The sequence below is a fragment of the Mustela nigripes genome, chromosome 4 (assembly GCF_022355385.1).
Source record: "Mustela nigripes isolate SB6536 chromosome 4, MUSNIG.SB6536, whole genome shotgun sequence".
Lineage (NCBI taxonomy): Eukaryota > Metazoa > Chordata > Mammalia > Carnivora > Mustelidae > Mustela > Mustela nigripes.
In genome coordinates this window covers 11,334,303-11,349,940 of record NC_081560.1, presented here as the reverse complement: position 1 = coordinate 11,349,940, position 15,638 = coordinate 11,334,303, and the positions used below count along the sequence as shown (strand labels likewise).

Below are 15,638 nucleotides of genomic sequence, written 5' to 3'. Positions count from 1 at the left end.
TTTTCTTTCTAGACCTCAAACTCTTCATCCTTAAAATGAGAGTAATTGTTAAGTTATATGATCATTTGGGGGCACTTGGATGGTTCAGTTGGTTGTGTAAGTGTCTGTCTTGATTTCAGCTCAGGTCGTGATCTCAGGGTCTTGAGACCAAGCCCCAAATAAGGCTCCATGCCAGGCATGGAGACTGTTTGAGATTCTCTCTCTGCCATTCCCTCTGCCCCTCTATGCCACAAAAAAAAAAAAAAAAAAAAAACCCAAAAACCTATATGATAATTTTAAGGAATAGGTGAATTAATATGTTAAGCACTTAGAATAGTATCTGACTTATTGTAAGCACTGTATAAATATTTGTTCTTATTGTTGTTTTTGGCATTTGAAGAAACTACATACAATAACTCTAGGTTATGTGATTCTCATGAAAATAGGAGACACAAGGAGCCGAGCTCTACTTCTGAGGTCTTGTGCAGTTGGAGGGAGGTGAGATGTCAAAAGTACTCAGTGTAAGGATGCCTGGGTGGCTCAGTGGGTTAAGCATCTGCCTTCAGCTCAGGTCATGATCTCAAGGACCTGGGATCAAGCCCTGCATTGGGTTCCCTGTTCAGCAGGGAGACTGCTTCTTCCTCTCCCTCTGCTGCTCCCCCTACTTGTGGGCTTGCTCACTCTCTCTCTCTCTCTGTCAAATAAATAAATAAATAAAATCTTTAAAAATAAATTAAAAACTTAAATTTTTTAAAAAGTACCCAGTGTATAAAAACTATTGATTCTGGGAGAAACACCATGGTGAAGGGTATAGCATACTAACAAGAGACACAGGAGAAATCTCTAGCAGCTACATTTAAGAGGAAAATGTGGGGAGAAGAAAGACATTAAAAAAGTGGAATACAATGTATAAAACTTCTCCATATCCCCATAAGTATAACTAGAAAGAGCTTTAATATTATTTAAAACTTCTAAATCACATTTTATCACTTTTTTTTTTTTTTGCTTGGATGCTTTGTAAAATCTATGGACAGACAGCAACATGTCTAGCAACTGCCAGCTCCATTTAGGTTAGACCTGTAAAATACTTAGTAGTCTCCAATAAACAGAAACTAATACTATAATTCTGATCACAGTCTATTAAATGTGCTATTTTGACTGCTCCCCATTATATTCTAATTCACTTCTGTATGCTCATCACTTAAACCTCTCTGTAAAGGTAGGTGCTCAATCAAAATTTGTAGAATAGATTATCTGAAAGAACTAGGTAGATGATGGGTAAAGCGATGAGTTCATAAAAGAAAGGATGAATGCTGAGATTGTTCACATCAACTTTATGGGGAAACATCCTATAATGATCAGTCATGGAAGATAAATGTTTGCTTATAGTAGGCCTTGCATTTTTCTACTTTGGAACTATTAGTGTTTGGGCATGCCTCATTGGGTCCTTGTCCTCACTAATAGGCAGTGAAGTAGTTAAAAGCTCAGGTACTAGAGGCAGACTGCTTGCATTCAAATTCTGGTTTATCCAAAGAGGCATGCATGGCAAAGTGAGTGATGTGAAGCCTCAGGGCCCCTGACTTACAACCTCTTCCAAAGTCCTATATCTGTTTTACATATTTGAAAATTTGCATTTCACTTCTGAAAGAGGTTACCACTACTGTAAAACAAAACTCAGGGACTCCACAAAACATGGATCCAAACTTGGCTCTACCACTTACTGGCTATGGGACTTGGGCTTAGCATATTTATCTGCTGTGTGCCTCCATTTCTCCATGTGTAAATGAAATAAAGCTGGCAATCTACACCACAGCATTTTTTTGAAAATCGAGTAAGTATGTGTAAAATGTTCAGCACAGTGTCATGCACATAGTATGTATTCACTGTACTTTGGCTTCTTTAACTCCCTTTTTGGTCATTCCTTACCTTCCTCTTTGGTGAGCCCTGTCAGGTCTAGGTCACCTTCTTGTTTGCAAATATAGCCTGCGGCAGGCTTCTCTTTAATCCTTAATCCCTTCCCTTTGTACCTGTACATTCCCTTCTATGGGCCTCTTCCGTTGTTTTTAATCTGATTTTATCTATTTGTTTTTGGAAACCTACTAAACCTGTTCATTACTTAAAGGACATAGCAATTTCGGTTTCATTTTCTCCCCCTGGAAGCCATCTGCTAGATTAGTTTTCCAAACAACAGCATGGAGAAGAAAATATTATCCTCAAACTTTTGTCATAAATAACATTCTGAAAATTTTCCAACATACCATCTATAGAACTGCCGCAGTTACTTAGATCCTATCTTCTCTCTGAAATTTTGATCTTTTCAGATATATTCAACTCCATGAATACTGACATCTATGAGTCAACTGTTGAACAGACTTAGGACACATGGATTTTTGCAGGTGGACTTGCCTAGTTCCTAAAACCAAGCTAAAACCAAGGTTTGCTTGATACTGTTCACCTCCATCCAGATCTTTAATGCAGTGTGGGTAGCAATTGAAAAAATTATGTTGCAGTGATTTATTGGCTTATTAGCCCTTAAGCCATATCAGTTTCTAGAATAAATATCTATTTCTGATTTAGCCGACAATTGTTTAACCAATATATGCAAGCATTTATATCAGGCTAAAATACCCAGGAGTCCTATAATCAAATATACATGATGGAATGAATGGTTAAAAATATGGTTATTCCTACTAGCCTGTAAAGCATCCTCACTGTGTTCCATTATTCTATGGATATCACTTTCCATGATATCCCTGACCAATATGTGACCATCACTTAAAAAACAATTATTTTTAAATATTTATTTAAATATATATGTAAATATCACCATGCAATGCCTCTCAAAATTATGTTCCATAGGCAATAATTCGTCTTATATGTCAGGAATCTATTGCCTACTGAAGCAACACTGAGGCATCTTGAAGCTCAGCAAAAATTATGTCAAGAATTTAGTACAACATGTCCAGCTGCCTTAACTTCTCTACTCCCCACCTGCCCTTTCCATCTAAACTGTTTGCTATATCATGGGTTTAGGACATGATTTCACCCCCAAGTTTCAAATACACTTATAGCCAATATGGGTTCCAACCTTTTCAACATTTATGGTCCCTTCTCAAACACCAGCTAAATTAGGATTATCAAATAGAACCAAAAACTATGTGTTTGTGTGTGTGTGTGTGTGTGTGTGTGTGTGTTCATGTTATAGCCCCTGAAGTTAAGGACTCAGCAATCACACACATATTTGTGCTACCCAGTTTTATGGTCTTAATTTCCCAGCATTCAGAGCAGCCCATCTTCTGTCATAATTGGTGCTGGCCCCTAGGAGAATCCTAATCACACTAGCAGCCCTGTGAAATTTTCTGAAGAACATCTCCTCTTAAACTTACTCTCAGGGGATCAAGCAAATGTGTCCTAGAGTTGTGAACTGAAATCTACCACAGCTGGGTTCTCTACCTCTAGAGACTAGAGAAGCAAACTGTTCTTAAGGCTACATACAGAAGGCATATGATTGTGAGGGAAAAGAAAACATTTCTGTAAGCTAGGAAAGAACTGCTATGTCTTTTGAGGTCTTGGCTATTCTGAGAAACTCTGGTATATTAAGTAAATGAGGAGGGATAATCTAACTCCTCACCTAGACTTGAACACTATAGCTGAATGTTGACTTTTTCAATGGAAAAACAAACTTTAGCTCAACAAGGAAAGAGCATAAGTGGGAAGGATAAAATGGGTAATTGACCACATACATCCGCTTGGCAACTCTCCCGCTTCCTTGATCTGCATATAAGGAGTATGCTGGCCACCTGGGACAGTACTTCTCTAGGACATCATATTCTGTCTCCTCCACCATGCACCTTCTCCAGCTCCTGTTGAGACCCGGCCCTGGCATCTTGGTCCTTGTTCTCTGTCTACACTTGGGAACCAACAAAGCTCAGGAAGACACGTGAGCCAAGTCTTTTTCCTCCTCACAAAAATTCCTTCAGGGAGGGCTTCTATCCTAGCCTGGAAATCTATCCCTGAAAACTTTTCAACTTCCCAGATCTCTAGTCCCAGGGATGCTTATAAACCCCAGGTCAGGTCCCACTTCTCTCCTCTTAGGAAGTCTTATCAGCTCCCCTCTATTTCCACTGGATGCTTCTGGTTGTCCATGGAAATATGGCACTCAGTGTGCATAAAGGCTTTTATTAACAGTCAGTCTTCCTCTGTGGCTCTGATCTACATCCTATCTATAGTCTACACCTTTGTTAGATTTCTGCTCAGTAAACTTTATGTTCTCACAACTTGTCTCCTAGAACAGTAGGTTTAGCAGGTCTGTGATACACAATTTTGGCAGGACTGGTGAAAGGATCAGAAGCCTTGATCATTGATCCTTGACCCCAGAGCCTGAAGTTGAGCTAGCCCAGAAGCTTAGACATTCTTCCTATTCTGAAGCCCAAAGACAAAAGCAAGGACACACCCACCCACGACCCACAGTAGGCCCTAGGAGCACAGATTCAGTAGTCAAATCACTGAGGGTACATTTTTGAAGGAAGCAGGAAAATCAGGCAAATGAAGTAGGAAATGCAGCCAGGGTCTAGGAGAAGCAGGGCCACTCAGCAAATCTAGAGGGTTTTCTTCACAGGAATATGGTTTTGAGTGCTGGGTTTTTGAATTGTGATTCTGATGATACATTCTGTGGCATGACCAGATATACTGTCCTGAAGTAAACCATTCAGAGTTTTAACAAGTTGCTAGTGGAGGCCATTGTCCTAAGAAACACTGAGTAGGGGCAGGTTCAGATACAGATGTCACCCCATGTAGCCCTGAGATGGGACAGCAAAACACTGAAATAAGCTATACTAATTAGAGTGATCAGCCATCCCCATTTGTCCAGGAATTTCTCGGAGTTAGCACTGAAAGACCCTCATCCCAGGAAGTTCCTCACTACCAGGCAAGCTGATCTGATCACTCACTCTGACTAAGATGGTCATTTTATCAATCCCAAATTCATTTACAGATGAGAGAAATTTTGGAGACACTTAATTCTTCACACCCTTTTCTGTGCACTTAGCACTAGAGCAACTGGTAGAAGAAATGGAATATCTCCAAAATCTGAGATGCTTTACTCTAGGAAAAGGGGACCCTGAAGCATTGTAGCAAAAAAACCTGAATTTCCTCCTGTCCCACCCAAAACCTAAAGAGCTCAACCAAGAGTTTCTAGGAGAGAGAAAGTAAGTCTCCTAGTCCAGAACCCAGACATCCCTGATGGAAAAATCCTTGACTTCCCTCGGCCTCCATTTTCTTTTCCCATCAGATTGTGGTATGTGGCTTGAAAGTAGGGTATCATCTAAAGTTCCCAAATATGGCCATGTGTCCAAATTCACTGCAGACCTAAAGAAAAACAAATTCCTAGGCCCAGGAACTAAAGAAGGAGGATCTCAAGGATGACTCTAAAAATACTTCCAGTGCATTAAGATGTTTATGGTTTAGTATGATTCTGTTGATATGGAATATTCTACTAACGATAGCTTGAGCCCTCCCACATAGTGGACAATCAACAGAACCTGGAGGATTTTACTAAGAAATTACATGTAATATTGTACTTTTATTCTCTTTGAACTTATTTTTTGTCAGTGGAAAGAACAACGATGCTCAGTTTTAAATAAAGCATCAAAGTTGCTTTATTAAACAAAAGGGAGTCTGTAGAAAACAACCAAACCAAACAAGGATCAAAGATTCCCAAGGGTTGTGATGCTCAGCAAATGATTCATATGCCATCATCCCCTTCCCTTGCACCTTCCCTGTTCCTTCCCTCTGTTCTGCTCATTGTGCCCCTCTCTCGTGGACAGATCTCTGATTTCTGCCCTGCTTCTCTCTTCCCAAAACTAGTCGAGAAGTGATAAAAATGCAATTGGACATGCCCTCAAATGCAAAAGAAAATGAAGAAGTCACTATGAAATTTAAAGTTGCAACAGAATTAAGAGAATGTATGGTGGTAAGTAGAGACCTGGGGAAGTAAACTCATAAAACTCTGACTCCTTAGGTATGAGTACAATTAGATTAATCTCTCACTTTACCATTGCATATTATACCTAATAAAATGCTGAATAGCAATCCTCATGCTCCCAATTCTCATATGTGTTATGCTACTTGAGCCTCAGAACAATCATCAGACCTTGGGGCAGATTACTATTCTCATTTTACAGATGAAGGAACCAGATGCAGACAGGTGTAGGAAGAATGAGAAGGAAAGAAGGAATGAGTAGTGAGAAAAGCACAGCTAAATGGAAGAAGAGAGGAAAAGTGTAACGGCTGGGGGAGAAGAGGTAAGAGCTCCTCTAAGGTCCTAGACATGATTATTTGAGACGAGGGGTGGGATAGGGGGTTCTTACAAGAAAAACTGCAACCTCATCCAGTGGATTGAGGCAGGTGAACAGAAGAGCTATGTTGCAGAGAACACACAGGGTCTGATTCCCTCCTCTGCAGTAAGCTCTAAGAAGAAGCTGTGTTCATTGCCCCTCCCTCTGCCCTTTTGCTCTACCATCGGAAGTTCACTCTTGTTCCAGCCTCCTCTCCCCAACAAAGAACCCACACTCTCCGCCCTATTTCCTCCAGTTGTGGGAGGGAGTTCCAATCCCTTCACTAGATCAGAGTTCTCAAAAGGAAATGCCATGTTAAGACTCACCTGTGCATTATCGCTCCTGTTTGGCTGCTCTGGGCCATCAGGAAAAGAGGTCTGTGCAGGTTTAACCCACAGAGGCTTTTCCCCAGGAGAATGTGTCTTCTCCTCCCTGCTGGCAGACTTCTCACATGTTGTCACACACAAACAATCTGCCCCTTGATAGCTACCACTGTTCTAGGCCCCACTGACTCCTCCCAGAAGGGCACTCTCTCAGGCAGCACAAGCATTTTCCTATGACAGAAGTTTCCTAACTCAAATTATTTTTATGTATGATGATTAAATCAGAAACAAAATTGGGAGCATGAACACTGTTATTCATTAGAATACATTCTAGAAATGGCCCCATACCTGTAAGAGAAAGACTTCTGATCACTGAGCAAAGAACAACACAACTGCTTTGTCAAATTTGTCTGTTTACAGTTCAAGAATATGAACCTTGTACGTTAATAGCAGGTAGGAGGGAAACCACATCATAATTTTTCAATTTTGTCTTATCATAACCACAGATGATAAAAGGAATGAGAATGTGTGCATAAAAGTCTTATGATAATGGTAGTTTCTGTTGATGATAGATAATGAAGTCTGTTTCTACCCCTGAGAAATTGTTTAATCACATGTGAAATACTTTTGTGCTACTGTAACTTTAAGGACTATGTTTTAAGGACAATGCTAATACAATAAAATAAGGCAATATTTTTAAAACCTACCCAAGTACAAGGAATCTCATAAAATAAACAATATTGTAAGTTAGAAAGAATTTATGGGGAATTTTCTTAGTTCTGACCAACCAATTTTTATTTGTAGCTTCTAATATTAAAAATATGTATGGTTACAAAAACATCATATTTTTACATTTTTAGGAATATATTATTTTTATATGTGTAAAGATCCTAGTATCTAATCTCAATTTTCTAACAATTATAATACTTTTGCAAATAAATTTATTTTTGATCAAGTGAAGTATTAGAATCACAGATTTAGATGAAGTCCCAAAAGTTCATTTTCAATTTTGTTTCCTTTGCCTTTGGAGACATATCTTGAAAGAAGTTGCTGTGGCTGATATCGAAAAGATTACTGCCTATGTTCTCCTCTAGGATTCTGATGGATTCTTATCTCACATTGAGGTCTTTTATCCATTTTGAGTTTATCTTTGTGTACAGTGTAAGAGAATGGTCGAGTTTCATTCTTCTACATATAGCTGTCCAGTTTTCCCAGCACCATTTATTGAAGAGACGGTCTTTTTTACACTGTATATTTTTTCCTGTTTTGTCGAAGATTATTTGACCATAGAGTTGAGGGTCCATAGGAGTATTATGCCTTCATCAAAAAGGACGAATACCCAACTTTTGTAGCAACATGGACGGGACAGGAAGAGATTATGCTGAGTGAAATAAGTCAAGCAGAGAGAGTCAATTATCATATGGTTTCACTTATTTGTGGAGCAAAACAAATAGCATGGAGGACATGGGGAGATAGAGAGAAGGGAGGTGAACCATGAGAGACTATGGACTCTGAAAAACAATCTGAGGGTTTTGAAGGGGCGGGGGTAAAAGGTCGGGGTACCAGGTGGTGGGTATTATAGAGGGCATGGATTGCATGGAGCACTGGGTGTGGTGCAAAAATAATGAATACTGTTATGCTGAAAATAAATAAAAAATAAATTTAAAAAAAAAGAATCACAGATTTAAAATTAAAATCAATTAGGCACACCTGGGTGGTTCAGTTGGTTAAGCATCTGCCTTTGGTTCAGGCCATTATCTTGGGGTCCTGGGATCAAGCCCTGGGTCAGGCTCCCTGCTCAGCAGGAAGTCTGCCTCTCTCTCTCCCTCTGCCCCTCCCCTTGCACCTGCACACAATCTCTCTCTCTCTCTCAAATAAATAAATAAAATCTTTTTTAAAAATTTTGTATTTGTGGGGTGCCTGGGTGGCTCAGTGGTTAAGGACTCTGCCTTCAGCTCAGGTCATGATCCCAGGGTCCTGGGATAGAGCCCTGCATTGGGCTCTCTGTTCAGCAGGAAGCCTGCTTCCTCCTCTCTCTCCACCTGCCTCTCTGCCTACTTATGATCTCTGCCTGTCAAATAAAATCTTAAAAAAAAAAATTTTTTTTTGTATTTGTAATTGAAAGAGAACTTGTGACAAACCACAAGGCTTAAACATTTGTGGTATGGACCATTTTGCTGGTCTCATGAAGTCTAGGGAACTCTCATCAGAAAATTGCTTTTAAAAGTGTTCCCAAAAATGCATTGGATTACAACAAAAACTACCATATGGAAAAATAGTGATAGCATTATCATGCCCAGCATAGAGCCTACTTAAAAATTTAAAAAAAAAAAAACTTTTGAAACAGTACTATTTATATTTCTTTATCAACATATTAGCCAAGAAGTCAATACATTTAAAATATAGACAAGTTAAATTTTATTTTGTAAAAACTATATGGGACAGCTCTTGTTGCTCAGCTTGAATAAGTAGCTTCAGCTGTGCACTGGCTTTTGACAAGAAGTGGATTCCAATAGATTGGGATTTTTGTTTGAATATTCGAGTGTTGAAAACTCTTGTTTATTAAGATAAACTGTTGTAAATGCCATAAAAAGGTAAACCAGGCAAGAGTAGTTTTCTTGAAAGAAATACCAGGATCTTCAAAGTATTCTGAGTAAAATTCCAATGGTGAGAACACTTGAATTAGCTGTTTGGAGCTGATGGACTATTCGGTACATGGTTTCCAGTTACCTGGGCAAGCTTCAGGAGACAGGCAGATGGCCCCAGCCAGGACCATGCAACCCTGTGTTCAAGGTAGTGATGACTGCAGGCAATATTTTGAGATATATAAACATGTAAATTAATACTAACATACCTATGTTTCTCTTCATGATAAAATCATACACACTGCTAATGCCACTGAGGATCATTGCTAAAATAACAGAAGGAATACTCAATTTCAGTGAGATGTTGATAAAATAAAGATGAAATTTCTTTCCATCTGAGTTCACTGGACCCGCTGGGTCTCTGAACTCTAGGATAACACCCCGTGCTGAACACTAACCAGACAAAAGCTTCCTGATGCTGCTGAAACTTATGTATCTCAAGTTGTAAAGCCCTCTCAAATTAAAAAAGGAAATTTACCATCAAGATTTCATTTGTTTATCTTACAGCCAAGTTTGGTAAGTAACTGTTTTCCTCTCACAACCAAGAAAAGAAAGACAGAGATATGTCACTGCAATCATCAAAAGTCACAGTTTGAGAGGAACATGGTTCTGGCAACAAGACCTGGTTTTGGCCTCCACACCCAAGAGCTAAGCTGTGGTCACAAACCAGTTCCTGAAAGCCCTAGTTGGGAAACCAAAGCAAACTTGCTCTTTAGATGAAGGCTGCCCCAGAATGAGTTCTGCTTGCCCTGTCAACTCACTAATTCTTCCTTTCAGAGCACAGACCCACAGTGGTGCTAAAGCAGGAATTTGAAGATATGTTGACAGAAAACCTTCTGACTTAAACTTTAGTTCCCAAAATGATACTATAAAAGTGGACTCCACAGTGCCTCTGATCTACATCCATCCCTGCTATTTGTACACAAATGATGTTGTCCTCATCTTTCTTTGTGCTCTCTTGCCTTTTTCTCCCTTTTTTCTGCTCCCCAGACTAACACAGGGTCCTCTCTGCCCACCTCTTCCTCCACAGATTAAAACTTACCTCCAAGGCAGCCACCCAATGGATGGTCCTTTTAACTATGTTTACACTGCTTGTCTCTGTGAGGATTATCCAAGAACTTTCTTCTGGGACTTTACAGTCAATAGTAAGTATAGGGGCCATCCAAGGAAAGAACTATCCACTAGGGCAAGGGAAACCGTAAAGAGAAATGTGACTTCGGATGTGGGGCAGAATGTCAGGACAGAAGGGTGGAGAGAAAGGAGGGAAGAAGAGGAGACAGGGGATGGGGACTATGCCCATGTCTGAAAGTTGAGGGGTTGTATGAGAAAAGCCCAAGGGAGATACACTTGCAAATGATTTAGGGAAACTGGGCCCTAGTAGGGAGGTGCCTAAAACTAGTAGAAAACCCAGGAAATGGGGTTAGAGTGTTATCAGAGAAGATCTTTGTCCTTTTCTCTTTCAGGAACTATGGCAATAGCAACAGTGGTCCACATTATTGAACAAGAAGGTATCTGCCCTAATATATCAGTGGTGCCCAATGAAAATAAATATTATTATACCATTAGGAAAATACAGACAGTCTGATCATGCTGGAAGCCCTTGTCTAACTGCCCCCCAGGGTGATTCCTTTAAGAAAAATTGGCTGGAGTATCTGTTGTGGTCTATAAAATAAACTTCTCACAAACTTCTCTGTGTTCTGTTGTGTTTTCCCTTCCAAATCTATCCCAGAGGAGCCTCAGAGCACCCAGAATTTCTAGAACTTTGTTCTCTCAAAAAAATGTTACTGAGGAGTTTATGGGTTCTCATTGTCCATTGGTAGGAAGAATGAGAGATGAAGACATAGAGATGACTCACAGAATCTGAAATTCTCTGGACTCCTAAATATTATGCCCCTTCCCTGTACCCATGCCCTGTGTTTCCTTACTGTAAGGAAAAACTCAGAAAGCTAGGTAATGTCAGGTGTTAGTGGAAAATGAAGGGCTATGGGAGCAATTAAGCACTGCTGGTGGCCTCTTTTGGAGAGCCATCTGACATTACATAATCATATTGATTCTGCAGATACCATATGACCCATCACCTCTACAACTAGAAATGATGGTAAGAGACCCTGGGCTCCTAGGCCAATATATTCTAGCTATCAAAGAGAAAGCACCACTGAATAACCATTGTTCTAAAGTATATGCCACATCTTGAACATCACCATAACCCTAAATGGTGTGATCTCCGAGCTATCTCTTTATCTGCTCATTTATGAGATTTTCCCCCACATGTTGTAGGTTACCAGTAGTTTCCTGATGATGCCATTAATGGCAAGCTGGTAGATTCTTTGATCATGTGCCCATTGCAACTCTTTCATTAAAAAAAAAAAAAAAGATTCCCGTAATCTGAAGAGATATTAGATGAGATTCCATGTCTAGAAATCAGATACACTTTAAGCCGTCAGATGGCAGTGCTGGCCAAAACACTTGCAGACAAGAAGGATACATCCATATCTAGAATATATATCAGCCTCAGTAGAGATGAACTATTGCCCCCTCAAGAGACAAAGGGTCCAATGAACCAATGTATTCTCCAAATGGTCTTCCCGCTGTTGAGGTCTCAGCATTTGTCTCTGGGCTGAAAGGCTGGCAGCCACAACATCTAAATCACTTATGGTGAGAGGCACATGCACAATGTCGATGATCATTGCCTCACTGGCCATCACATAAGCAGTAAAGTAGCTAAGAACAGAAGCTGCCTTATAACCATTAAACCAGTAATCCTACCCAAATAATTAATTGTTTAAAGTCTCCTCTGTGTCATATTCTTTCTTATGAGCATTAACATGAGACACAAAAAACCACATACTTTGTAACTTATATCCCTTGGTTCATCCAGATAGCCAACTCATTCATGAACCACACCTGGGTGTTTTATCTCTAAAACCCAGTTATAAGAACTCCTCCACCCATGAAGCTGCAGGCCAATCTTAAGGAAGAGTGTTAGTGCAGTGGGAGTAGCTGACATGAGATAGGAACCACAATTTTTCTGTAACTTAAGACCTCTGGACCTACTTGGATCCAATTGCAACTATGCTATTTCCATTGTATGATGAATTGCTGCTGTACCCACCCAAATTTATAATTTGTGGATCAGCCAATACCTAAGTCATCATGGGAAACTCTGGTCCCATAGTTACTTGGTGTTTTATGGTCAAGTTTTAGGTCTTTATAGTACCCATGTGCTCCTTGAAAAAAAAAAAAAAAAAAGGTTCTATGCTACAAATGATATGGCTGTACTTCAGAATCCTATTGGTCTACTCTGAAACTCTCCTCCTAGGTCTCACCAGAGACTATAGTCAGTGTCTTTAATCTACCATAGGAAAGATGAAACACATAGCATATAGGATATGCCAAGTAATACGGCCAAAATAAAGGGGACTTGGTTTGTTCAGACTGCCATAACAAAATGCCATAGTCTGCGTGGCTCAAACAACAGAAATTTGTTTTTCTCACAGATCTGGAGGCAAGAGGGCTAAGATCAAGGTGTCAGCATGGGTTCTTGTGAGGGCCCTCTCCCTGGCTTGCAGATAGGTACCTTCTCACTGTGTTCTCAGGTGGTGAAGAAAGAGGTCTGATGTCTTTCTCTTCTTATAAAGACATAGTTCTGTCTTAACAGGACTCCATATTTATGACTTCATTTAACCTGAATCACCTCCTTAAAGGCTCTATCTCCAATACAGTCATGAGCAGAAGGGTGAGGAGGGTTACGGCATCAACGTATGAATCTTGGAAGGGACACAATTCAGTCACAGTAAATAAACTTTTTTCTCATGCCAAAGTTTGAGCCTGCTACAAAAACCCTTTTTTGCTCTGATACCACTCAAAACTGGTGTCTTTTTGAGTCACCTAATAATGTGACTGAATGTGTCATTCACAGGTATAAATACTGCCTCCAAAATCTAAAGTCTTCCAAGTATTATGCTTCTTTTATAGTGGTATTTTATTCAAGGTGCAAAAACTATCTGGAAAAAAATATTCTAGGGGCACCTGGGTGGCTCAGTCAGTTAAGCATTCAACTCTTGATTTCAGCTCAGGTCATGATCTCAGGGTCATGAGATCAAGTCCTGCACTGGGCCTGCTTGGGATTCTCTCTCTCCCTCTTTGGAAAAAAAAAATTCTAGCATGCCCCAGACCACTGAACCCCTAAAAACTTCACTGGTGGGGTAGTCACCTAAATATGTGCATTGTTTAGGTATCTTACTAGAATTTTGACAGCACCTGCTACTTCTTGCTCAGCAGATCCAATTAATACAATATCATCAAGATGTGGACCTGTAGTCTGTTCAATGTCAGGATGATCAAGGTACCCATATTATAACAGGCATTAGGAAAACTAATATAGTATGATGGCAAAACCATGAATATGTATGACTGACTGCCCAACCAGGCAAATATAAACTGCTCTTGATCTTTTTATTTGATGAGAAAAAAAGGAGCACTAATCATATCAGTAGCCACATAAAAAGTGCCAGAGACTATACTTATATTTCTAGTGAACATATCACATCTGACATGGAAGAGGTCAAGAGAATTTTTTGTGTATCAGTTCATTTTGCTTGTTTACAGTAGCCAACCATGGCCCATTTTCATACATTTGACTTTGCATGAGCCAGACTACTGAAGTAATAGAGGTATAATTCTGATCACCACCCACCATCTTTTAATTTTTTTAGGGTGGCACTTTCCTCTACCATCCCACTAGAATGAATTGTGACTTAACTTTCTTAGCTTGGGGATGAAATTTCACCAGATCCCGCTTAACTGTTCCAATCACAACAGTGCTTACTTCACAGGTCAGGGAACCTATGTAAAGGTTCTGCAACAGTTTATTATATTCATCAAATTATACATTTAGGGACCAGAAAAGTGACCACAGCATAAGAAAAAAATGTACTCACTGTGAGATGAACTTTGACCAGGACCTTACTTATCTCCTGACTTCCATAGGTCTCATTATACCATGGAGGCATGATAGCATTTTGGTGTTACTCTCAGCTTAGAACCAGCATCCAACATCCTCAAAAGAGTGGTAGTTCCTCATTCTCCAGATGTAATTATTCTGGTGAATGACCAGAAGTTTCTTTGAAGAAAGACTGAGGTAATATATACTACAAACACATGTTGTGGTGTTACAGGTCACTTCCTCAAGGGGACCCAGTCTCTCTTTGAATCAGTAGGCTCTGAGAGCTCATTCTTGTCTGGAAACTAGGAGAAGGATAATGATTTGCCATTATGTTTGCCAACATCAGCCTTCTGCTTATTCAGTTGAACTTTTTGTATATATAAGTTAAACAATCCCCTGTTGTCTTTCCACACATCCTTCTTCTATAAACATCATGGCCTATCCGCCATCACCAAATATACCTGTTGGTGAAAGTTCCCATTATAATTTTGGCCTTGCTGCCAGTTATTTTAAGTATGACACCCTTGCCTCCAACAGTGAAGTGCCAATTCCAGGCCTCTGCTAGTTCAGAATCTTATAAATCCCACTGATACACAGAAATGTAGATCTATAGCAGCATTTTCTACTCTACCCCAACCTAGAGAGGACTCTCACCAATGAACTTGTTAAAAATTCCAGTGCCCCACCTTCCCAGTAGCATTCCTTACTGCTTTACCAATGGGTATGTCTTTGGGGATTTCTCAAGTAGTAAAGTCAGCTAATTGATTCTCTGGCCTTGAATAATAACTCCACTCTGGCATGCTCTCTTCCATTAGTCTATTGAATTCCTAAATACTATGACCAGAGTTTGAGCATAACCACATTATTTTCCTCAGGCCACCACAATTCCAAACTCTAAGGGGCCACCCCAGCAGAATATCAGACTTATTCCAGATATTCTTTGCCAGGTACTTAAATTCTGAGTCTTGGCATAGAGCCTCTCAGTAAGCACCTTCCAAAATTCCAAATCCCAATGATCCCTACCCCTAACATTCATCCTTTTGTGTAATTCCTTTCCTTTGAGAGCAAGCAGGGGTCATGACTTCCTTCTACTCAGTGGAAAATAGCAAAGTTGATGAGATGTCACTTATCTAGTCAAGCCTTGGGAATCAACAAAAGCTTAACAGGAGACAAAACAGTGAGAGCAACCTGCAGGTTGGTGCTATTGCAGCTCTGGAAAATACATGGTCTCACCCAGCTCAAGCCCCAGGCAGCTCCAGACTGGCCCACTAACAATAGGAGGACTAAACAGGCAAAGAAATCCATTGCAGACAACTGGTCTATAGGCAAAAGTGGCTCAGCCACAATGAGAGTGGGTGCATACACTTGTAGGTGCACCCTACAAATGAGAATAGGGTGCATACAATACACA

At 40.0% G+C, this 15,638-nt stretch overlaps 1 protein-coding gene across 1 annotated transcript; it reads left to right on the top strand.

Moving 5' to 3' along the window:
- Nucleotides 1–3,824: 3,824 nt before the first annotated feature.
- PIP (prolactin induced protein) lies at nucleotides 3,825–10,873 on the top strand. The gene is made up of 4 exons (XM_059395580.1): nucleotides 3,825–3,919; nucleotides 5,845–5,950; nucleotides 10,313–10,427; nucleotides 10,746–10,873. The coding sequence occupies exons 1-4, from the start codon at nucleotides 3,825–3,827 to the stop codon at nucleotides 10,865–10,867; spliced, it is 438 nt and encodes a 145-aa protein (XP_059251563.1). The 3' UTR covers nucleotides 10,868–10,873.
- The last annotated feature ends 4,765 nt before the right edge of the window (nucleotides 10,874–15,638 follow it).